General features: G+C 44.4%; 1 protein-coding gene across 3 annotated transcripts in view; it reads right to left on the minus strand.

Annotated features, from left to right (window-relative positions):
• LOC130281998 (prominin-1-like) overlaps positions 1 to 25,168 on the minus strand; it is a 128,942-nt gene that overhangs the window by 20,716 nt on the left and 83,058 nt on the right. For all 3 annotated transcript variants that reach the window (XM_056529808.1, XM_056529812.1, XM_056529811.1), the window contains 9 exons: positions 23,156 to 23,308; positions 19,716 to 19,839; positions 16,485 to 16,561; positions 11,736 to 11,820; positions 8,876 to 9,022; positions 7,539 to 7,604; positions 4,800 to 4,895; positions 2,522 to 2,575; positions 1,050 to 1,130 (listed from right to left, as the gene is read on the minus strand). In XM_056529808.1, coding sequence (XP_056385783.1) covers positions 1,050 to 1,130; positions 2,522 to 2,575; positions 4,800 to 4,895; positions 7,539 to 7,604; positions 8,876 to 9,022; positions 11,736 to 11,820; positions 16,485 to 16,561; positions 19,716 to 19,839; positions 23,156 to 23,308 — 883 coding nt within the window. The remainder of the gene's footprint in view (positions 1 to 1,049; positions 1,131 to 2,521; positions 2,576 to 4,799; positions 4,896 to 7,538; positions 7,605 to 8,875; positions 9,023 to 11,735; positions 11,821 to 16,484; positions 16,562 to 19,715; positions 19,840 to 23,155; positions 23,309 to 25,168) is intronic.

Genomic DNA, 25,168 nt, shown 5'->3' on the forward strand with positions numbered 1-25,168 from the left:
GTAGAGCTAAAGCCATGATCTCCAACCTGTTGCAAAACTACAACTCCCAGCATGTTTTGACAGCGGGTGTTGCCTCATCACAGTATTTAACAGATTTTTCAGGGGGGATTCAGTTACAAGGAAAAGGTAGTATAACATGGCGGCCATTGATATAAATAGGGAGGGGAGAGTCTTGAGTGGCGGATCCCTCTCTATGACATCAATACGCTCCAATAGGGTATATGGACAGGGTGTAGTCTAGTAGGCACCGGATGGCATAGAGGAGTTTTTATCCTGTTACCAGGCTCCAGGGTGTATAAATTATAGTAGAAGAAGCAACTCAGCTCACTCACCACAGGGACCAGATGTAGAAAGACTTGCTCTGGGAACAAGGCGATGGAGCTCGGAAGTAGCGGGCCGCCTGCCCGTAGTAAATGAATACAATGGAGGAAGGATCCAGCTTCACAGCAAAGACTGCTAAAATCCAAACTTTATTTGTTCATTAAAACATAGAATTGAAGGGAAGATAAAAGACACGCCGACGCTTTTCGTGCTGGATGCTGGCCCTTAGTCATGACTAAGGGCCAGCATCCAGGTCGAAACGCGTCGGCGTGTCTTTTATCTTGCCTTCAATTCCATGTTTTAATGAACAAATAAAGTTTGGATTTTAGTCATGACTAAGGGCCAGCATCCAGCCCGAAATGCGTCGGCGTGTCTTTTATCTTCCCTTCAATTCCATGTTTTAATGAACAAATAAAGTTTGGATTTTAGTCATGACTAAGGGCCAGCATTCAGGTCGAAACGCGTCGGCGTGTCTTTTATCTTCCCTTCAATTCCAATGTTTTAATGAACAAATAAAGTTTGGATTTTAGCAGTCTTTGATGAGAAGCCGGATCCTTCCTCCATTGTATCCAGGGTGTATAACAATGCTTTAAAATAACAATACTCATTGATATAGTCTCCATGAGGTTCAGATGCCTACCTCAAGAATACCCCATAAGCATACCATACCGACACCATATTCATATCTCCAGGTAAGTTATTGGGATTTTTTATATAACACAACTTACGCTCTTCACAATGCCAGCCACTTGGGTGTTCACAAAGTTCTGTGCTTGATTAATGCTCGCAAGGGTTGCATTTAAAGATCCCTGCATTCAAAGAAAAAGAAAAAAACAGGATTCAATGCGCTTTACACCTTAAAGGGGTACTCCGGTGGAAAACTTTTTTTTTTTAAATCAACTGGTGCCAGAAAGTTAAACAGATTTGTAAATTAACTTCTATTAAAAAATCTTTACCCTTCCAGTACTTTTTAGCTGCTGTATGCTGGAGAGGAAATTCTTTTATTTTTGAATTTCTTTCTCGTCTTGTCCACAGTGCTCTCTGCTGACACCTCTGTCCGTGTCAGGAACTGTCCAGAGCAGCATAGGTTTGCAATGGGGATTTTCTCCTGCTCTGGACAGTTCTTGACACGGACAGAGGTGTCAGCAGAGAGCACTGTGGACAAGACAAAAAAGAAATTAAAAAAGAAAAGAATTTCCTTTGTAGCATACAGCTGCTAAAAAGTACTGGAAGGATAAAGATTTTTTAAATAGAAGTCATTTAAAAATCTGTTTAACTTTCTGGCACCAGTTGATTTGAAAAAAAAAAAAAAATGTTTTCCACCGGAGTACCCCTTTAACAAACATGTATAGGTATCATTATATTCCTTTTGTATGGTTGTAGCAACGTTGTGTCTTATTGCAGTTAAAGTTTTCTGCAGTACCACATTTCACCTCTACTAGAGGCAAACCTTGTCTTTAGATCCCAGTGCAACAGCGCCCCCGTTATGGATGTGCAGAGGACTGCATGATGCCATCATGTCCATATGGACTAAAATCTGAAGAATGTTTCTAGCACCTCCTAGAAAGTAGTGTTGAGTGGGAATATTCCAAATGCAAATTTTTACCGTGAATATCAGCACTTGGTGATATCGCGAATATTTAGAATTTTGTGATATATATTCATATTTACGAAGATTCTTTTTTTTATGCAAATTTTTATGCAAATTATGCAGACTGGACACTGATCCCTCTCTTCTTTTAGGTGAAAGCATGCACACTATGCAAATGTAATTACAAATTTTTGCATGAAAAAAAAAAAAAAAGAACGAACATAGTGAATATGCGAATTTCGCAAACATAGGACGAATATTCGTTCATATATTCGCGAAATATCACTAATAGAAAGCATACCAAAAAGAATGAAGGCAAAAGGGGGTCCAACCCAGACTACTGAGGTTTACCTAATAAAGTGACCAGTGAGTGTTTGTCCCAAAATGCCCTACAACTTAGAAAAGGGCGGAAAACCAACAAGTCCATCCGGCATTGCGTTCAGCTTATTCAAGATGTCTGCCCGGCCCCTCAGCAGTGCCAGCATATAAACAGTGTCAGTATTGGTAAATCTCCCTCAATATTTGCCATTAATGTAATACTAATGTAGCGAGCAATTATTATGTTTTTATGATTTGCACCAAGAATGTATCCCATTAGATTGCACTTACTGGTAAAGCTTTCCCTTTTTCTTCTACTTTAGCAATACTTGTACTGAGGTTATTCTGGAAGGTAAAAGTTCAGTGTTTAGAAAATACAGTATAAAAGATCTACTAACCACTGGGGTGCAATCTAATGTCCCTAAATCATTTTATATACCGTATATACTCGAGTATAAGCCGACCCGAATATGAGCAGAGGCCCCTAATTTCACCCCAAAAACCCAGGAAAAGTTATTGACTCGACTATAAGCCTAAGGTGGGAAATACATCCCCCCCCCCCCCATGTCATCATCCCCCTTTCATCTTCCAGACCCCCGTCATTAACACCCCTGTCATCATCCCCCCTTCATCATCCCCCCCTTCATCATCACCGCCTGTCATCATCCCCCCCCACTTCATCATCACCGCCTGTCATCATGACCGCCTGTCATCATGACCACCTGTCATCATCACCCCCCCACTTCATCATCACCGCATGTCATCATCACCACCTGTCATCATCCCCCCACCTTCATCATCACCGCATGTCATCATCACCACCTGTCATAATCACCGCCTGTCATCATCACCGCATGTCATCATCACCACCTGTCATCATCCCCCCACCTTCATCATCACCACCTGTCATCATCCCCCCACCTTCATCATCACCGCCTGTCATCATCACCGCCTGTCATCATCACCCCCTGTCATCATCACCGCCTGTCATCATCCCCCCACCTTCATCATCACCGCCTGTCATCATCACCCCCCCACTTCATCATCACCGCATGTCATCATCACCGCCTGTCATCATCACCACCTGTCATCATCCCCCCACCTTCATCATAACCGCATGTCATCATCACCGCCTGTCATCATCACCACCTGCCATCATCCCCCCACCTTCATCATCACCGCATGTCATCATCACCACCTGTCATCATCACCGCCTGTCATCATCACCGCCTGTCATCATCCCCCCACCTTCATCATCACCGCATGTCATCATCACCACCTGTCATCATCACCGCCTGTCATCATCACCGCCTGTCATCATCCCCCCACCTTCATCATCACCGCATGTCATCATCACCACCTGTCATCATCACCGCCTATCATCATCACCGCCTGTCATCATCCCCCCACCTTCATCATCACCGCCTGTCATCATCACCCCCCCACTTCATCATCACCGCCTGTCATCATCACCGCCTGTCATCATCACCGCCTGTCATCATCACCACCTGTCATCATCCCCCCACCTTCATCATAACCGCTTGTCATCATCACCGCCTGTCATCATCACCACTTGTCATCATAACCGCTTGTCATCATCACCGCCTGTCATCATCACCACTTGTCATCATCCCCCCACCTTCATCATCACCGCATGTCATCATCACCACCTGTCATCATCACCGCCTGTCATCATCACCGCCTGTCATCATCACCCCCTGTCATCATCATCGCCTGTCATCATCCCCCCACCTTCATCATCACCGCATGTCATCATCACCACCTGTCATCATCCCCCCACCTTCATCATCACCGCATGTCATCATCACCACCTGTCATCATCCCCCCACCTTCATCATCACCGCATGTCATCATCACCACCTGTCATCATCCCCCCACCTTCATCATCACCGCATGTCATCATCACCACCTGTCATCATCACCGCCTGTCATCATCACCGCCTGTCATCATCACCCCCTGTCATCATCCCCCCACCTTCATCATCACCGCATGTCATCATCACCGCCTGTCATCATCACCGCCTGTCATCATCACCACCTGTCATCATCCCCCCTTCATCATCACCGCATGTCATCATCACCACCTGTCATCATCACCACCTGTCATCATCCCCCCCTTTATCATCACCGCTTGTCATCATCACCGCATGTCATCATCACCGCCTGTCATCATCACTGCCTGTCATCATCACCGCATGTCATCATCACCGCCTGTCATCATCACTGCCTGTCATCATCCCCCCCCCCCCTTCATCATCACCGCCTGTGAATCACTTCATCCTGCGGACCTCCAGATGTTGCAAAACTACAACTCCCAGCATGCCCGGACAGTCATCAGCCTTTGTCATCATCCAGACCCCCTTTAGTTTTCTAGTCACCTCCCCTCGGTGGGAAGGAAGGGTGAGCTGGTCCGGGCCATCTATGCTGCAGGGACCATCCGGTGGGGAGGGTTAGTAATTCATATAAATATTATTGCTACTTGATATATCATAAATCTACATAAAAATGCAGCATATATAATCTATTGATGATAGTCATATATACTAACAATTTGTGGGACCAGGAGGGAGTCGATCGAATTTTGTATGTTCCGTAGAGCGGTGGCCTCATCCCTGAGCTCAGTTTGCTTTGATGAATTACTCTTCTGAAAAAGAAGAAGTCAGACACTTAGTATAACCTCAGTTCTGATGGGTGTAGTAGTTTTATTACTACAGGACAGGATCATCAAAAGGTGAAAACAACAGTAGCCAAAAATCAGATTTAAAGTGTCCCTGTCACTTAGAAAAACTTTTGACATGTCAAATGTATTAATTGGTCGGGGTCTCAGTGCTGAGCCCCCCACCGACCAGAAAAAGGAGGCCATTATAAGTCTATGGAGCAGGGAGGCAAAGATCACTAGGTGTCGGGGAGTGAAGAGCAATGCAATGCAGTTCTCTCCGCTCGTTCTCCTGATCAGTGGGGGTATCAGCACTGAGACCCAGACCGATAAAAACCTGAGACATGTCAAAAGTGACAGTGCCCATTTAAAGGGGTACTCCCCTGGAATATTTTATTTTATTTTTTTAAATCAACTGGTGCCAGAAAATTAAACAGATTTGTAAATTAATCCTTTCAGTACTTATCAGCTGTTGTATGCTACAGAGGAAGTTGTGTAGTTCTTTTCTGTCTGACTACAGTGCTCTCTGCTGACACCTCTGTCCATGTCAGGAACTGTCCCGAGTAGGAACAAATCCCCATAGCAAACCTATCCTGCTCTGGACAGTTCCTGATACGGAAAGAGGCGTCAGCAGAGGGCACTGTTGTCAGACTGGAAAGAGCTACACAACTTCCTCTGGACCATACAGAGTATAAAGCAGCTGATAAGTACTGGAAGGATTGAGATTTTTAATCAAATAGAAGTAATTTACAATTCTGTCTAACTTTGTGGCACCAGTTGATTAAAAAAAAAATATGTTTTCCTCTGGAGTACCCCTTTAAGCCTTGCCATGTTACCACTTTTGGACAGGGCATGCATAAACTTCTGCCCCTTTTTTGGCTTAGTTGCACTAGTGGACATTGTATGGACCAATGTTTTTTGGGTGCAAAGATATAGGAAAAATACACAAAGTCCACATATATTAAAGGGGTATTCCAGGAAAAAAAACTTGTTTATATATTCTGGCTCCAGAAAGTTAAACAGATTTGTAGATTACTTCTATAAAAAAAATCTTAATCCTTCCAATAATTATCAGCTGCTGAAGTTGAGTTGTTCTTTTCTGTCTGGCCATAGTGCTCTCTGCTGACATCTCTGCTTGTCTCGGGAACTGCAGAGAGTAGAAGAGGTTTGCTATGTTGATTTGCTTCTACTCTGGACAGTTCCCGAGACAGGTGTCATCCGAGAGCACTTAAACAGAAAAGAACAACTCAACTTCAGCAGCTCATAAGTACTGAAAGGATTAAAAAAAAATATAGAATTCATTTACAAATCTGTTTAACTTTCTGGAGCCAGTTGATATATATAAAAAAAGTTTTTTCCTGGATAACCCCTTTAAAAAGGTAGGGTTGCCACTTGGCTGGTATTTTACCGGCACAGCCGGTATTTCGGCCACCTTGCCGGTATTTTTATATTAAAAATACCGGCAATGCAATGGCTGGTATTTATCCAATCAATCCTCCAACTCCCGGGATGCTGCACCAAAACGTATACCAGTGTTTCCCAACCAGAGCGCCTCTAGGTGTTGCAAAAACTACAACTCCCAGCATGCCCGGACAGCCGTTGGCTGTCCGGGCATACTGGGAGTTGTAGTTTTGCAACAGCTCGAGACACCCTTGTTTGGGAAACAATGACCTATACCATATACTACTTTATAGGCCAACATCCTGGGAGTTGTAGTTTTCCTTTGGGACATCTGCTGAGCCACAGGCTGTATCAGGGCATGCTGGGAGTTGTAGTTAGTAACTAACTAACTCCTGGATTTAATTTAAAAAAAGGGGATCAAAAAGTCACATCAAAACAAAAATGGTACTGTTAAAAACTACAGATCGGGGCGTAAAAAATGAGCCCTCCAACAGGCCCGTGTAAGGGGAAATAAAGTTATAGGGGTCAGAATTAGAGATGAGCGAACTTACAGTAAATTCGATTCGTCACAAACTTCTCGGCTCTGCGGTTGCTGACTTTTCCTGCATAAATTAGTTCAGCTTTCCGGTGCTCCGGTGGGCTGGAAAAGGTGGATACATTCCTTGGAAAGAGTCTCCTAGGACTGTATCCACCTTTTCCAGCCCACCGGAGCACCGGAAAGCTGAACTAATTTATGCAGGAAAAGTCATCAACTGCCGAGCCGAGAAGTTTGTGACGAATCAAATTTACTGTAAATTCGCTCATCTCTAGTCAGAATATATAATTAATTATGCAAATTAGCATGGGCGGTATTTTTTTTTTTTAAAGAAAGGTGGCAACCCTAGCTGGGAAGATGATTAGAAAAATAAATATATAGGATCCAATACCAGACACAACAATGGTGAAGTTATGTATCCTGCACCCAGCTTTGTAATGTCCATATAGTTTGTATGACTATCCAGTCAAAGCCAATCACGGACAATGGTGGGACACAGGAGCGGTAATACCCAGTTGTGGCTATTTTTTTTAATTTTTTTTAAGTATAACAGAAAAGATTCCCCAAAATTGTTATTTCACGGGAAATGCAAGTATTTACTAAAACAGGAGGGTGCGGAGTAATCATAGGCTACAATGGTGACCCCATCCAGCAACATATATCATCATCCGCCATGAGTTTCATTCATGACTTACCGCAGCCAGGCTGTCTAATTGGTTTGCAAATGATGTGAGACTTGTTTTGGTAATGTTCTTGGACACCTGAAATGAGAATAAGAAGTTATGCAATTGTGTCTGTTCTTGGGCTCAAACCACTGAGTACCTCCTTTACTTTTTCCAGAACTTTAAAGGGGTACTCCGGTGGAAAACTTTATTTTTTATTTATATATATATATATAAATCAACTGGTGCCAGAAAGTTAAACAGATTTGTAAATTACTTCTATTAAAAAATCCTAATCCTTCCAGTACTTATTAGCTGCTGAATACTACAGAGGAAATTCTTTTCTTTTTTGGAACACAGTGCTCTCTGCTGACATCACGAGCACAGTGCTCTCTGCTGACATCTCATGTCCATTTTAGGAACTGTCCAGAGCAGCATATGTTTGCTATGGGGATTTTCTCCTACTCTGGACAGTTCTTAAAATGGACAGCAGAGGTCAGCAGAGAGCACTGTGCTCGTGAGGTCAGCAGAGAGCTCTGTGTTCCAAAAAGAAAATCATTTTCTCTGTAGTATTCAGCAGCTGATAACTACTGGAAGGATTAAGATTTTTTAATAGAAGTAATTTACAAATCTGTTTATCTTTCTGGCACCAGTTGATAAAAAATAAAAAAATAAAGTTTTCCACCGGAGTACCCCTTTAACACCGTTCTGATTGTTGGTATGCGACTGTTGCGTCATTCTTGGCAAGGACTGGTGCTGTTCCGGTATACTAGGCCATAGCCCAATGGTCAGGCAATTATTATTATTATTATTATGAAACCCTTTTAAATGGTCACTCTCATTAAAACGAATTTTTGGTAAATAAAAAATATTTCTAATATACTTTGTTTAAAAAAAAAAGACGTTTTCTATGTTTTATTTGAGCTTAAAAAAGCTCTAGAGCACATTTCCCCCCATCTTATACACAGACTTAGGACCGAAGCCCAAACACAGGAAGTGCAGCCTGGAGTGCTGAGGGGGGTGTGTCCAGCCTCATCCAATCATAGCTCCTCTCACACTTAACTGCCATATGCTGTTGGTTGGACACACCCCCCTCAGCACTCCAGGCTGCACTTCCTGTGTTTGGGCTTCGGTCCTGAGTCTGTGTATAAGATGGGGGGAAAATGTGCTCTAGAGCTTTTTTAAGCACAAATAAAAACATAGAAAACTTCATTTTTTTTAAACAAAGTATATTAGAAATCTTTTTTATTTACCATAAGGAGTGCAATAGCAAAAATTAGTTTTAATGAGAGTTACCCTTTAAGCCAACCTGCTAAGCTATTCATCCCTTTACTCCATGAGGTTAGGAACATGCTGAGATACTTTCATACCTGCTGGTTAAAGTCGGTGAAGTCGAACGTGTCTATTCCAGATGTCGCTACATTGGTGACTTTGTCTTTCTGAGCGGCGCTCAGGAAAGTGATAGAAGATATATTGATATTAGTGTTTTCTAATGTAGAGTTCACTTCCCCTGTGTACTGGAGAGAAGGAAGAGCGAGTTAGTCCTGGATCCCTAAAGCAGAACACTTGGAGAGCTAAATGACTTTTACAAGACTACCGTATTTTTCGCCCCATAGGACGCACCGGCATATAAGACGCACCCAATTTTAAAGGTGCAAAATCTAGAAAAAAATAAAGATTCTGAACCCAACAGTGATCTTCAACCTGCGGACCTCCAGATGTTGCAAAACTACAACTCCCAGCATGCCCGGACAGCCGTTGGCTGTCCGGGCATGCTGGGAGTTGTAGTTTTGCAACATCTGGAGGTCCGCAGGTTGAAGACCACTGGTATAGGAGGTAATACTCACGTGTCCCTGCCGCTCCGGACCCGTCATCGCTGCCCTGGATGTCGCCCTCCATCGCTGTCCCCGTGGTGTCCCCGACGCTCCGGACGTCTTCTTCCCCGGGATCCACGCTCTCCGTCGCCGTCATCGCGTCGCTCCTATTGGATGACGGGACGGCGTGCGCGACGACGTGATGACGTCGAAGGAGAGCGCCGGCCATGCAGGGGATCCCGGCACAGAGCAGACACCGAGGAGGCAGGTAAGGTCCCTCCCGGTGTCCTGTAAGCTGTTCGGGACGCCGCGACTTCACCGCGGCGGTCCCGAACAGCCCGACTGAACAGCCGGGTTAGTGTCACTTTCACTTCAGAAGCTGCGGTCAGCTTTGATCGCCGCGTCTGAAGGGTTAATACGGGGTATCACCGCGATTGGTGATGTCATGTATTAGCCGCGGGTCCCGGCCGTTGATGGCCACAGGGACCGCCGCGATAGGTGTGTGTATTCGCCGTATAAGACGCACCAACTTTTTCCCCCAGTTTTGAGGGAGAAAAAGTGCGTCTTATACAGCGAAAAATACGGTAAATTAATTGACAGTCAATGCACCTTAAAGGGGTTGTCCAAGGAAAAAAACAACCTGTTTATGGTGTCAAAAAGTGTAACAAAGCAACTTAATAATATAATGTTATTTGCTCTGGCGCACAGATCTTTCATAATAGCTGAGTTGTCTGGCTTGTAGCTGTGACGTCACATAATCAGAATGTAGAGCTCCTGTCCCTCCTTCCACCTTCCCTCCTGTCTGCTCAGGATGAGACCAGTGAAGTGAAGGGAGGAGCTTGTATTACTGCTCATTAGACAGCAATGAGTTTGTGATGACTGAAGCTACTGTGACTGAAACTACTGTAACTACTGTGACTGCTCTTTATCAAGAGAGGCATAAATCTAATGAGTAGTAATATGAGCTCCCCCCACTTCACATCACGGGTCTCATCCTGAGCAGACAGGAGGGGAGGGGGAAGCAGGGACAGGAGCTCTGCATACAGAAAATGTGACATCACAGCTATAAGTCAGACAGCCCAGTTTTTATTGAAGATCTGTGCAGTATGGGTAATAACATTATATTATTATACATTTTATTATACATTTTGACACCATACACATTTATTTATGTTGTTTCTTCTGCTGGATGCCCCTTTTTCAGACTAGAGTTGAGATTAGTGAGATTAGTGTAAACTAAATCTAATAAATCAGCCGCTGAATAATTTAGTCACGTGAAAGTCATTCTACCAAGCTTTCCATGAGGACGATTTATTAGATTGTAGTTTGGCATATCTTGCTATAGATTTGCTCAACTCTAGTCTTAAGATTTAACTTTAAGAACCAACTAAATAATAAGCGTATTATGACCTGGAAAACAACATTTTAACTGGATAGCAAGACTAGGATCATGAGTTCAGATATATTTAGGTCACTATTTGCATATACTTTATATAACATCTATGACAGCATTTATTGAGTTACACCATTGCTGTATTGCAGGGGTCCTTAAACTACGGCCCGCGGGCCACATGCGGCCCCCGAGGACATTTATCCGGCCCGCCGCTGCCTGGGACATCCCTGTGTCCCGAAAGATGTTTTCGGGACACAGGGATGCGCTCTCGGAGGCCCCGCGTTTACTTCAAAAACGCAGGGGCCGCCGGGAAGGTGGCGCATGCAGGGATCGGAGGAGCGGTGGTCGGAGCACTGAAGTGGGACAGAACACAGGCATACAGCCTCCAGCCATACACTGTATGGCTGGAGGCTGTATTTCTGTGGGGGAACTATACTGCACCTAATGTGGGGGAACTATACTGCACCTAATGTGGGGGAACATGCTGCACCTAATGTGGGGGATCTATACTGCACCTAATGTGGGGGGAACTTTACTGAACCTAATATGGGGGAACTATACTGCACCTAATGTGGGGGGAACTATACTGAACCTAACATGGGGGAACTATACTGCACCTAATGTGGGGGAACTATACTGCACCTAATTTGGGGGAACTGTACTGCACCTAATGTGGGGCAACTGTACTGCACCTAATGTGGGGCAACTGTACTGCCAACCCTAATGTGTGGGAACTACAACCTAATGTGGGGGGATCTATACTGCCAACCTACTGTTGGGGGAACTGTGCTGCGTACTTAAAGGGGTAGTCCACTAATAAGATATATAAGTGTACATAGGAATTTGTTCATGTTTTTTTATCTATAGTCCGGCCCTCCAACGGTCTGAGGAACCGTGAACTGGCCCCCTGTTTAAAAAGTTTGAGGACCCCTGCTGTATTGATTTGGAAAAGGTTTAGTTAATCCGTTCCTCCTAGGCCTTGTATTGTTAAAAGTGACTGCTGGGTAATTTCTATACACTCACCTGACTGATATTGAGGTAGTTATCCAGATCGTACATAGAGCTCAGATTTAGTGTCTTCCACAGGGAATAATCCTTTGCACAGTCTCTGCAAGAGAAAAGCAGAAGAAATACAAAAGAACAATGTCAGAGTTAAAGGGGTACTCCGCTGCTCAGCGTTTGGAACAAACTGTTCCGAACACTGGAGCCGGCAGCTTGTGACGTCACAACCACGCCCCCTCATGATGTCACACCCCGCCCCCTCAATTCAAGTCTATGGGAGGGGGCGTGACCGGCACATGTACGTGCGCATCCGCAGAACCGCTGCGACAACACCACCCGCAACCCACCATCTACCAACATCACCACTGTGGGAGACGCCCGAGTCTCCGGTGATGCTGCCGCTTACCAAGACAGCTACTCAGTGCTAATACACTGCAGGATTACACAGCGCATCAGGAGGAGATCACAGCATCCCCGTGAAGTTCAGCGCATCAGTGTCCGGGAGCGGTGACATACAAAGTATCATACAAATATGCATGCATATTAACAGTGACTGCACACTAGCTGTTCATGTTGAATATTGTCTACAAATATCAAGTTTATCTTCTACTTAAACGTTGAAGTGCTTAAATAGCGGGACTCATCAGAACGGTTGCTACGGGTTACTAACCTTATGGTTGCCATTGGTTACCACAATACCAGAATCGGTCTATATGAGCAGGACTTTTTTATGAGAGGAGATTATTTACCATAGAGGATGGTCTAAGACTCTCCCACCCAGATCCCTCTCTATATATATGTTTATGGTGGTCTCTATATTCTTATTTTATATCTTTTATAATTTTTTACAAGTATATTTTATATACTGTACTATACATATGCTATAGTTCTTAATAGTTGGTGCTGCGCCTACACAAGGGCCCTGTGAGACGCAGTTGCTGCTATTTACATTTTATCTAATATTCAATTGTCACATTATATACAATCAATAAATTGAAATATTACTTTAAACACAACCTGTCCAGTTGTCTCAAACCCTGAGCCCTAATATATATATTTCTACAGATTTGTAAATTACTTCTATTAAAAAATCTTTACCTTTCCAGTACTTTTTAGCAGCTGTATGCTACAGAGGAAACTCTATACTTTTTGAATTTCTTTTTTGTCTTGTCCACAGTGCTCTCTGCTGACACCTGCTGCCCTTATCAGGAACTGTCCAGAGCAGGAGAAAATCCCCATTGCAAACCTATGCTCCTCTGGACAGTTCCTGACTTGGACAGATGTGTCAGCAGAGAGCACTGTGGACAAGACAAAAAAGTTTTCAAAAAGTATAGAATTTCCTCTGTAGCATACAGCTGCTAAAAAGTACTGAAAGGGTAAAGTTTTTTTTTAATAGAAGTCATTTACAAATCTGTTTAATTTCTGGCACCAGTTGATTTAAAAAAAAAAAAATTCCACCGGAGTACCCCTTTAAACACGAGTAACATATGCTGCATTGCTAAACCCTTCTTGTATGTGCATACACTGAAATATTAAAACATTACTGTCACTTAAAACAACTTTTTACATTTCAGTTGACAGCTATGGATCGCACCGGGTCTCACTCCTGAGACCCTCTGTGAACGTGAGAAATAAGTCGGGCATTGGCGGTGGCAGAAGCGGTGGCATTGGGCTACACTCGCCGGCCGTCTGTGAGATCCGTACATTTCTCTGAATAGACTACTATGCAGAGAAATGGAGGGATCTCTCAGCCCACCAGGGAGCGGAGCCCAATGTCACAACTCCGGATCTGGCTCTCTGAGAGAAGCACATGCTGCAGATGACACGTACCACATTCATTTCTATAAAGGGGCTCAAGAGACCTGAGTACAGTACTCGGGCATCTCCAGCGCTCCCATAGAAATGAATAGAGAGTGTGTTGCAGACAGCTCTGTTCCCTCAGAGAGCTGGGGTCCCATTCTGGATTTCGCGGGGGGGGACTTAGCGATCATACCTTCCCCGTGATCAGACCCTTATCCCCTATCCTGTGGATAGAAAATAAGTGGTCTTTCACTGGACAACCCCTTTAAGATGTGCAATGGTTAAATGTAAGAAATGAATCCACCATTAGGTGGCATCAAAGGATAGTAATTTATTTTGTGTAAATGTATATAGGAAGCTGATCACATGACCAACACATCCTCCATCGGCTGCTAGAACATTCTGTAGAGTTCTGACGGAGAAGTCCCCTAATTTAAAACTCTTTCCAAAGGGCTTGAACCAATCACTGCAACCTCTAGTCATTAGTCAGTGCAATCCGTCCTTACCAGAGTAGTCAGAGGTTGTGTCTCTTACCTCTGCTACTGAGCAGACCCTAGTTAGTCTTAATCTGGCTCAGGCCAGTAAATGAACTCCTCTGTGTTTCTACCCTGCCAGCAAGTCTACTATGCAGAAATTCAGGGTCTGCCAACTTTAATCCTATTCAAGGTGCTGTTCCAACTCAGCTTTGGGTTATTCACAATGAACCACATGAATGGAGTTAATTTACACTCAAGACCTGTCTCCAGTACACACTAAAGGGGTATCTCTTCTCAACTTTGAATTTCTACTCCAAAAGGGAGATTATTTTTAAGTCAGAAGAGAGAGAAGTTGTACAAGGGCTCTTCTGCTACCACGGGACTGTTTGTAGGCCTCTGGCTAGGGTCAGAGACACGTGATGTAGAAGCCCCAATATTCACTCTCTTACATCCTGTGATAGGGAATTGTAATGCAACTACCCAGAGTAAAAGAATTCTTTATATACACCACAGTGAGTCAAGCTGTGAAGACCCCTCTCAGTAGAGTTAATCTGTTTAGGACTTTTTATTCTAAAGCAACACCTAAAGTGTTTCTAAAATTTACTACATTCATCTGACTAAGGATTACCCTTATATGTGCAAACCAACCTATTACAAAAGTTGTTAAAGGGGTAATCCGCTGCTCAGCTTTTGGAACAAACTGTTCCGAGTGCTGGCGGCGGGAGCTCATGACGTCATAGCCCCGCCCCCTTGTGAAATCACGCCCCCGCCCCCTCAATGCAAGTCTTTGGGAGGGGTCGTGACAACGTCACGCCCCCTCCCATAGACTTGCATTGTGGGGGCGGTGCTATCACGTCACGAGCTCCTGGCGCCGGCTCCAGCGTCAAAAGCTGAGCAGCAGGGTACCCCTTTAAAGGGGTTATCCAGGAAAAAACTTTTTTTTATGTATCAAATGGCTCCAGAAAGTTAAACAGATTTGTAAATTAGGTAGAAGAAACAGACATGGTCGCACATCTACAATCTTGTGTAATGATCTGATTGCTTCTCAGCATAATATCAAAAACTAGCAGGTTGTTAGTATACATTTTTGATCAAAAAGTACAAAGCCCACTCGCCACGTCAAGGCCACCTATTTAGAGTGGGTCCCTAACGTCCCTAGCATAAAATGGCGCAGCACCGGGCGGCGACCACCACCGCCGCGACACCAGTGCCCACGGGGGGGGGGGGGGGGGGAACGACCCACTGGGAGAGCGGCCCCAATGCCACTCAAACCAGTCTATGGGCCACAAACCCCCCTCCCCCCCCCAGACACGGCGCCACGGCAGCAACGGACGCCGCACAGCACCACACCAGTGTGAACAAGGTGTAACAGCTCACTTACCAAGCTTTCCCAGTCAGACTGGGAGGCTGCTAGGAAAGAAATGGCCCTTGTGTAGCTAATTACTACTTATATAGGGTTGGGCTGAGGGGGTGGGGAAGAGTGCAGACACATGTTCAAATGTCTGCACTCTTCCCCACCCCCTCAGCCCAACCCTATATAAGTAGTAGTTAGCTACACATGGGCCTTTTCTTTCCTGGCAGCCTCCCAGTCTGACTGGGAGAGCACGGTAAGTGTGCTGTAACATCCTGTTTACACTGGTGTGGTGTTGTGCGGCGTCCGCTGCTGCCGTGGCGCCGTGTCTGCGGGGAGGTGCGACCCATGGACTGGTTTGAGTGCTACACCATTTTATGCTAGGGACTTAGGGACCCACTCTAAATAGGTGGCCTTGACGTGGCGAGTGGGCTTTGTACTTTTTGATCAAAATGTATACTAACAACCTGTTAGTTTTTGAAATTATGCTGAGAAGCAATTAGATCATTGTGCAAGATTGTAGATGTGCACCATGTCTGTCTTCTACCTGAATTCAGATTTGTAAATTACTTCTATTAAAAAATCTTAATCCTTTCAGTACTTATGAGCTGCTGAAGTTGAGTTGTTCTTTTCTGTCTAAGTGCTCTCTGATGACACCTGTCTCGGGAACTGTCCAGAGTAGAAGCAAATCCACATAGCAAACCTCTTCTACTCTGTGCAGTTCCAGAGACAAGCAGAGATGTCAGCAGAGAACACTGTTGCCAGACAGAAAATAACAACTCAACTTCAGCAGCTGATAATTATTGGAAGGATTAAGATTTTTTAATAGAAATAATTTACAAATCTGTTTAACTTTCTGGAGCCAGTTGATATATAACAAAAAGTTTTTCCTGGATAACCCCTTTAAGCCCACAGAAGAATTTCAAAGGTCCAGCCAGACCCTCAAAGCTACCATGATACCATAGACTGCTATAGGTGTACTACTACCCCAAGCTGGCCCTACCATACTATTCCCATCCCCCTCATGGGTGCCACAACAGAATTTCAGAATAATGTAAAATTATTTTCCTAACAGATTTGGCGACGCAGCCAGTGAGGAGTAGAGTTATTTTAAGGGGACGATGATTCCTTTGTTTTACATACCCATACACAGTTGTCAGGTTCAGGTTACTGAGGCCTAGATTCAGCTTCTGGCTTATATTGATGTTTTTATCGACAAGCTGAAAATAAATAAGAATATGAATGTTTTAATGTATGGGAGCAAAAAAGCAAAAAACACTATAATACAACACTAAGGAGCAGCTATAACAACACTACTACCTGAAATAAAAAGGTATGATATCCGGGAGTTATTCCCTCCTATTACATTGTTAAAAGGGTTATCCCAAGAGTACAACTTATGGCCTATCCACAGAACAGCTGATAAGTATTTGATGGGTAGAGGTCCAACTGCTGAGACCCACACAGATCAAAAGAACAGGAGTCCCTTGTCTATCTGAGTGAATGGAGTGGCAGTAGAGTATAGTGACCCACGGTGATGGCGGGACCACGGGGTGTAACGGTGTAGGTGGATGGGGCCAGATGGTATTAAAGGAAAACTGTCATATGTTTTGTCCCACACTATCCACGGGTACCTGTGGATAGTGCGGGAGACGCTGAACATTTTGAGTCCTACCTTGCCCGGGTCCGCTGCGCCGTTCGCCCGTTATAACTGGTTTTTCGGTACATTCAAATTAGCTGCTAACTGGTACGTGTAGGGTTGCCTTCAACTGGCACTGTGACGTAACCGCCGCCCGGCCCGCAGCACCGCTGGCTAATGAATAGTCATACGTTGTCTTACACTCTCTGTCTCATCTCGGCCGAGTCCCGGATGATACTGCGCATGCGCAGGATTTCCTACTATACCCAGAAGTGGTCTTCAGCGTTGCTTCATTAGTCCGGAGTAGCGCTGGAGTAAGGGTGCATGCGCAGTATCGTCCAGGACTCGGCCGAGATGAGACAGAGAGTGTAAGACAACGTATGAATATTCATTAGCCGGGCGGCGGTTACGTCACAGTGCCAGGTGAAGGCAGTAACCCTGCCCATGCCAGTTAGCAGCTATAACGGGCGAACGGTGCAGCGGATCCGGGCAAGGTAGGACTCAAAATGTTCAGCGTCTCCCGCACTATCCACAGGTACAGGTGGATAGTGCAGGACAAAACATATGACAGTTTTCCTTTAACCCCAGGGGCAAGGTGTTATGAACCCCTAATGTTCGTGACGCCAGAGTGGTTTTTCGGTACCGGAACCACCCAAACCGTATCTCCGCTATTCCAACAGCTAGGCAGTGAAAATGAGAGTCCACAACCAGGTTATGGTTTAACGGAGGTTTTCTGAGGTCAGATAGGTGTTCTTATCTTTACAGCTAGGTCAGAATCCCAGAGAGGTGGCCCGGAAAACACAGAAGGACCTCTCAGCTTGCTGGAACCAATTATACTTGTAATGGACTTTAGGTTATTGACTTGAGGCTTAACTGGACTGTAGATAGTAGTGACAGCAGACATAGACTTGACTTACTGGAAGTGACTGTAGATTTGAGGCCTTCCAGGTGCTGGACACTAGCACTGAGACATCTAGTGTTTGCTGGTACAAGAGAGAGAATTGTAATGGCCGCCCCCTTATATAGAGGGAGGCTGAGCCAAAGCCCATTGGTCAAGCTGCTGGTCATGTGTTAAACTGATGCCCTCTGGGTAACATGTGATAACATGAACATAACATGTGACTTTTCACAGGTCCTTTAGACATTTACTGGAGTCCTCCAAAGGTCCTTTATACTGACTATACATTGACGTACTGACTATAATCCTATTACATTAAATAACACTATAACAACAGCAGGGGAGACCCTGCAGGGGAGACCCCAGGTCACCGAGGGACTCAACCTGACAGGGCCTAAGTGTAGTGCAGGACCATGTCCTGTACTGGGACATCACTCAAGCATGCGCAGTGCTGCTGCAGCAGTATCATAGCAAATGAATGGAGAAGCACTGCGCATGCTTGATTGCCACTCCATTGACTCATACAAGGGACTCCTGCTCTTTTGATCGGTGTGGGTCCCAGCAGTTGGACCTCTACCCATCAAATACTTATAGCAATGTACTCAGCTATTTTCCGTTGGTCCTATATAGAGTGAACAGAGCAGCAGCGCGTATGCTCAACTGCTGTTCCATTTACACAGGGAGGGAGCATGTGACCTCCGTTATTCTTATTGGCAGGGGTCCTAGCAGTCAGACAACCCCCTCCCCCAAATGATCAGACTTTCCTAGGCTCCTGGAGGACAAATACAGTGGTTCCTTAAACATACGATGGTAATCCGTTCCAAATGGACCATTGTTTGTTGAAACCATTGTATGTTGAGGGATCCGTGCAATGTAAAGTATAGGACAGTGGTCTACAACCTGCGGACCTCCAGATGTTGCAAAACTATAACACCCAGCATGCCCGGACAGCCAACAACTGGAGGTGCGCAGGTTGTAGACCACTGTTAGAGGAAGTTGTACTCACGTGTCCCCGCCGCTCCGGACCGTCACTGCTGCCCGGGATGTCTCCTTCCATCGCTGTCTCCGCGTCCCCAGGGTGTCCCCGACCCTCCGACAAGGCCTCTGCTTCCCTGGCATCCTCGCACTCCGTTGCCGCCATGACGTCGCTACGCACGCCGCTCCTATTGGATGACGGGACGGCGTGCGCAGCGACGTGATGACGTCGATGGGGAGCACCGACGATGCAGGGGATCCCGAAGAGGATGCGCCGGAGCCCTGAGGACAGGTAAGTGATCGTCAGCGGACCACGCGGGGCACCGTAAACGGCTATCTGGGGGTAGCTGAAGCAGTAAACGCTGCCGGATAGCCGTTTATGCGATGGCCCCGACATACAAAAGCATCGTATGTTGAAATTATCGTATGTCGGGGGGGGGGGGGGGGGTCACTGTATTATGTTATGTAGTAGGATATTCTTTGCCCCTTTATGACTTGCGGTGTTCCGCATAATCTTTATGTTGTATTTACACGTACAGGATCTGCTGCCTATTACATTCTGCAGATTTGATGCTGTCTTCAATCATTTAGTTTAAATTGAAATCTGCAGCTTTAAATGTTCAGCAGATCCTGTACGTGTGAATAAACCCTTATCCAGCTTTCCCAGAAGCAGATAGAAAAAAAAAAAAAAAAAAAAACCTTATCCAGTTCTTTCCCCATTTATAAACACATGACAGAAGTGGACGACCCAAGAAAACATTTTCCAGATTGTATCTGGAAATGCTCTAACATCACAATATATTATCATTACACCAAATGATGTCATCTCTAGCTTGTCCTGTCTATAGGACATAGGAGTCACCTGATACAGCTGCTGGTTGCTCCATGGTTTACATAAGGACGTGTAGAAATTTCCTCCGACAGCAAACATCACCCCAGTCACCAACATGAGAAGCCACGCAAAAATAAAGCTGAACCCAGCTCCCCTGAAAGAAAAGGACAATTACTTATCATACAGAAGAGTTCAAAACTGTATCTGACCTATACTGCCATCTAGTGCTGGGTGCAGGTACTGTTAGTATTGTACACAATGCAGCGCATTAAAAGGTGGTACTCCGCTGCTCAGTGTTTGGAAAAAACTGTTACGAACGCTGAAGCCGGCGTCGGGAGCTTGTGACATCATAGCCCTGCCCCCTCATGATGTCACGCCCCACCCCCTCAATGCGAGGGGGCGTGACGGCTGTCACACCCCCTCACATAGACTTGCATTGAGGGGGTGGGGCGTGACATCATGAGGAGGCGGGGCTATGACATCACGACGTCAGCGTTCGGAACAGTTTGTTCCAAATGCTGAGCAGCGGAGTACCCCTTTAACCCCTTAAAGACTCAGCCCATTTGGGCCTTAAGGACAATTTTATTTTTCTGTTTTCGTTTTTTCCTCCTCGCCTTCAAAAAAATCATCAACTCTTATAGTTTCATCCACAGACTAGTATGAGGGCTTGTTTTTTGCGCGACCAGTTGTCCGTTGTAATTACATCACTCACTTTACCATAAAATTTATGGCGAAACCAAATAAATACTATTTGTGTGGGGAAATTAAAAAGAAAACCGCAATTTTGCAAATTTGGGAAGGTTTTGTTTTCACACTGTACAATTTACGGTAAAATGACGTGTGTTCTTTATTCTTTGGGTCAATACAATTAAAATTATACCCATGATAACGTACTTTTCTATTACTGTTGCGCTTAAAAAAATCACAAACTGTTTAACCAAATTAGTACGTTTAAAATCCCCCTATTTTGAAGACCTATAACTTTTTCATTTTTCCGTATAAGCGGTGGTATGAGGGCTCATTTTTTGCGCCGTGATCTGTACTTTTTATTGATACCATATTTGCTTATATAAAACTTTTAATACTTTTTTTATTATTTTTTTTTTGGGATAAATGTTATAAAAAAGCAGCTATTTTATATTTTTTTTTTACGTTCATGCCGTTCACCGTATGGTATCATTAACGTTTTATTTTAATAGTTCAGATATTTACACACACGGCGATACCAAATATGTATAGAAAATATTTTTTTTCACTTTTTGGGGGTGAAATAGGAAAAATGGAACAATTTACGTTTTTATTGGGGGATTTTTTTTTACTTTTATTTTTTACTTTTTTACTTTTATTTTTACACTTTAATAGTCCCCATAGGGGACTATTTATAGCAACCATTCGATTGCTAATACTGTTCAGTGCTATGTATAGGACATAGCACTGATCAATATTATCGGTCATCTTCTGCTCTGGTCTGCTCGATCTCAGACGAGAGCAGAAGACCCCGGGAGACGGCCGGAGCCAGGTGAGGGGACCTCCGGCTGCCATGCTGGATGATCGGATAGCCACGGCAGCGCTGCGGGCGATCCGATTTTCCATTTAAAGTACCGCGATGCTGCAGATGCCGTGATCTGTATTGATCACGGCATCTGAGGGGTTAATGGCGGACATCCGCGATCGCTTTCAGCAGCCGGGACCTGCTGCGCATGACGCGAGCATCGCTCCGATGCTCGCGGTTATGCATAGGACGTAAATGTACGTCCTGGTGCGTTAAGTACCAGCTCACCAGGACGTACATTTACGTCCTGCGTCGTTAAGGGGTTAAAGGGGTACTCATATCAACTGGTGCCAGAAAGTTAAACAGATTTGTAAATTACTTCTAGTAAAAAAAATCTTAATTATTCCAGTACTTTTCAGCTGCTATATGCTACAGAGGAAGTTGTGTAGTTCTTTTCTGTCTGACCACAGTGCTCTCTGTGCTCCGTGTCAAGAACTGTCCAGAGTAGGAACAAATCCCCATAGCAAACCTCTCCTGCTCCAGACAGTTCCTGACACGGACAGAGGTGTCAGTAGAGAGCACAGTGGTCAGACTGAAAAGAACTACTCAACTTCCTGTGGAGCATACAGCAGCTGATAAGTACTGGAAGGACTAAGATTTTTTACTGGAAGGACTAAGTCTTTCTAACACCAGTTAATTTGAAAAAAAAAATTAAAAAAAATATTCCACTGGAGTAACCCTTTAAGTCTATTGTAGAAAGGGTCAGAGGGTCAACATCAAATCACATGGCCGTGGATAGCTGATCCCTATGATTGACCAGGGCAATCAGATAATGTCTAAATCTTCTCTTATATAACCTCAATTCAAAGTAATAGAAGCTTTGCTGGAGAGGCTTTGGGGGCTGTAAGAAAACGCCTGCAGATAACGTTCTAGTGACCCTTTCCACAATAGTGCGTACAGTGATGAAAAAAAAATCACATTAATTATTCTGAATTAACTAGTAAAATCGTAAAATCTGTCTTTAGAGATGGATGATCAGCTGATTGAGGGATTAGTTTACTGGTGCAGCTCACATAAGTCAATGGAGAAAATAGGGCTACAAGAAGGGAGCGGCTGTAAAGACCCAAGACCCAGTGCCAGATTCACAGCTTACACTTCTCACTACTGCTCTACTGCACTACTGCTCTATAATGTAAAGACCCAGTGCCAGATACACAGCTTACACTTCTCACTACTGCTCTATAATGTCTTTTAGGCTGTTTCTGATGGTATGCCATAGAGATATAGGGGGGAGATTTATGAAAACCTGTCCAGAGGAAAAGTTACTGCGTTGCCCATAGCAACCAATCAGATGGCTTCTTTCATTTTTAACAATGCCTCTGCAAAATGAAAGAAGCCATCTGATTGGTTGCTATGGGCAACTCAGCAACTTTACCCTCTGGACAGGTTTTTATAAATCTCCCACCACAGAGAAGCAATTTCCCTTCCTATGTGCCGTGTATGGGAGACATCACGGCAGCTAATCTACACCCAGTAGCTTGGGGACAGATGAAGATTAGAGATGCAGCTTTCAGGGGGAAGACTGGTGAAAACTGGTGGAAAACTGGTGAAAAAAAAGAGTGCAGAACATTTCGGAATGTTCCGAAACTGTCACCTGATCCGGTCCGTCCGTCATATAGTAGTCATGACACTGGGGGAGGTTACTCTAGGGCAGTGGTCTCCAACCTGTGGACCTCCAGATGTTGCAAAACTACAACTCCCAGCATGCCCGGACAGCCAACGGCTGTCCGGGCATGCTGGGAGTTGTAGTTTTGAAACATCTGGAGGTCCGCAGGTGGAAGACCACTGCTCTCGGATCATGATGCTACTGGCCTATGGGTTCTGCTGCCTGGGAGGGTGTTCTGCTGCATGTCTTTCCCAGGGTGGCAAAAGACATAGAACTGGATAGCGAGAGTCTCAGCGTTCCATGTTTACTTACGCCATTAAGAAGTCTCCTGCTGAATTCGAAGCACAGTTGCGCTCAGTGGGATCCGCATGAGCTTTATGGCCACACGGCCCGAGCAGCAAACCAAACAGGTTACACACAACTATCAGCAGAATGATGCAGGAGAGACAGATCCCAACTATCCACCTGCAACAAACAGGACACAGAGGAATTTGTTACGTATGGGTTACGTTCCATGCCATCCCATACTCCATATATTCCCAAGTAAATTATGAGAGTGTTGCTAAAATACATGTCCATATCAACTGGGTGCAATTGCATTGTAGTTTTGCAACAGCTGGAGGCACCCTGGTTGGGAAACGGTGCTATAAAGAATAGGAAAAATGGTGGAATAGTACTGGATCCAGGCTTAAAGGTGGGTACTCCGTGGAAGACTTTTTTTTTAAATCAACTGGGGCCAGAAAGTTAAACAGATTTGTAAATTACTTCTATTAAAAAATCTTTTCCCTTCCAGTACTTATTAACCGCTGTATGCTACATAGAAAATTCTTTGCTTTTTGAATTTCTTTTTTGTCTTGTCCGCAGTGCTCTCTGCTGACACCTGATGCCCATATCAGGAACTGTCCAGAGCAGCATAGGTTTGCAATGGGGATAATGTCCTGCTCTGGACAGTTCCTGATATGTGCATCAGGTGTCAGCAGAGAGCGCTGTGGACAAGACAAAAAAGAAATTCAAAAAGCAAAGAATTTTCTATGTAGCATACAGCGGTTAAAAAGTACAAGAAGGGTAAAGATTTTTTAATAGAAGTAATTTACAAATCTGTTTAACTTTCTGGCCCCAGTTGATTTAAAAAAAAAAGTTTTCCACCAGAGTACCCCTTTAAAGGGGTTATCCAGGAAAAAAACTTTTATATATCAACTGGCTCCAGAAAGTTAAACAGATTTGTAAATTATTTCTCTTACAAAATCTTAATCCTTTCAGTACTTATGAGCTGCGGAAGTTGAGTTGTTCTTTTCTGTCTAAGTGCTCTCTGATGACACCTGTCTCAGGAACCGCCCAGTTTAGAAGCAAATCCCCATAGCAAACCTCTTCTGCTCTGTGCAGTTCCCGAGACAAGCAGAGATGTCAGCAGAGAACACTGTTGCCAGACAGAAAACAACAACTCAACTTCAGCAGCTGCTTTTTGCTTTTAATAGAAGCAATTTACAAATCAGTTTAACTTTCTGGAGCCAGTTGATATAAAAAATTATATATATTTTTTTCCTGGAATATCCCTTTAAGCCTGGATCCAGTACCATTCCACCATTTGTCCTATTCTTTATAGCGCCTTTTCCCAAACAGGGTGCCTCCAGCTGTTGAAAAACTACAACTCCCAGCATGCTGGGAGTTGTAGTTTTGCAACAGCTGGAGGCACCCTGGTTGGGAAACTGCTTTATATGTTAGACAGCCTCTCTGTGTATCCTGATTACACAGGATGCAGATGATAAAGGAGGAAAATATTTTTTGGGGTAAATCCTGGAGAGGAGTGAGCTGAACTTTTGCCCATGAGTTATGTCAGATGACAGGTTATGTCCTGGATGTGCAATGTGTATGGGCAGAGATTGTTTTTCAAGACTATGAGAGTCCCACACAAGGGAAAAAAAGAGTGGATGACCATCCTTAAAGGGGTATTCCAGAAAAAAAACTTTTTTTTTTTTTTTTTTTTTTTAATCTCAACTGGCTCCAGAAAGTTAAACAGATTTGCAAATAACAGGTATAGTAGACACGAAAACCAGCTCATCGTGCAGTCGCTTCTTCGCCCGGACTGTGCTATGGCAGGCACACAGAGCAGAACAGCAATAAAAAGGAATGTCCAGCGAAGGGATATTGTGCCAAAAAGAGAGAGTTCTTCTTTAATGAATAAAAAGCCAGGAACACACATGGACAATGTGACGCGTTTCAGGTGTCGTAGTGCACCCTTAGTCGTACAATGTACGTGTGTGTTCCTGTATGCTGGCTTTTAATTCAATAAAGAAGAACTCTCTCTTTTTGGCACAATTTCCCTTC

The sequence above is a fragment of the Hyla sarda genome, chromosome 7 (genome assembly GCF_029499605.1).
Source record: "Hyla sarda isolate aHylSar1 chromosome 7, aHylSar1.hap1, whole genome shotgun sequence".
NCBI classification, from domain to species: Eukaryota; Metazoa; Chordata; class Amphibia; order Anura; family Hylidae; genus Hyla; species Hyla sarda.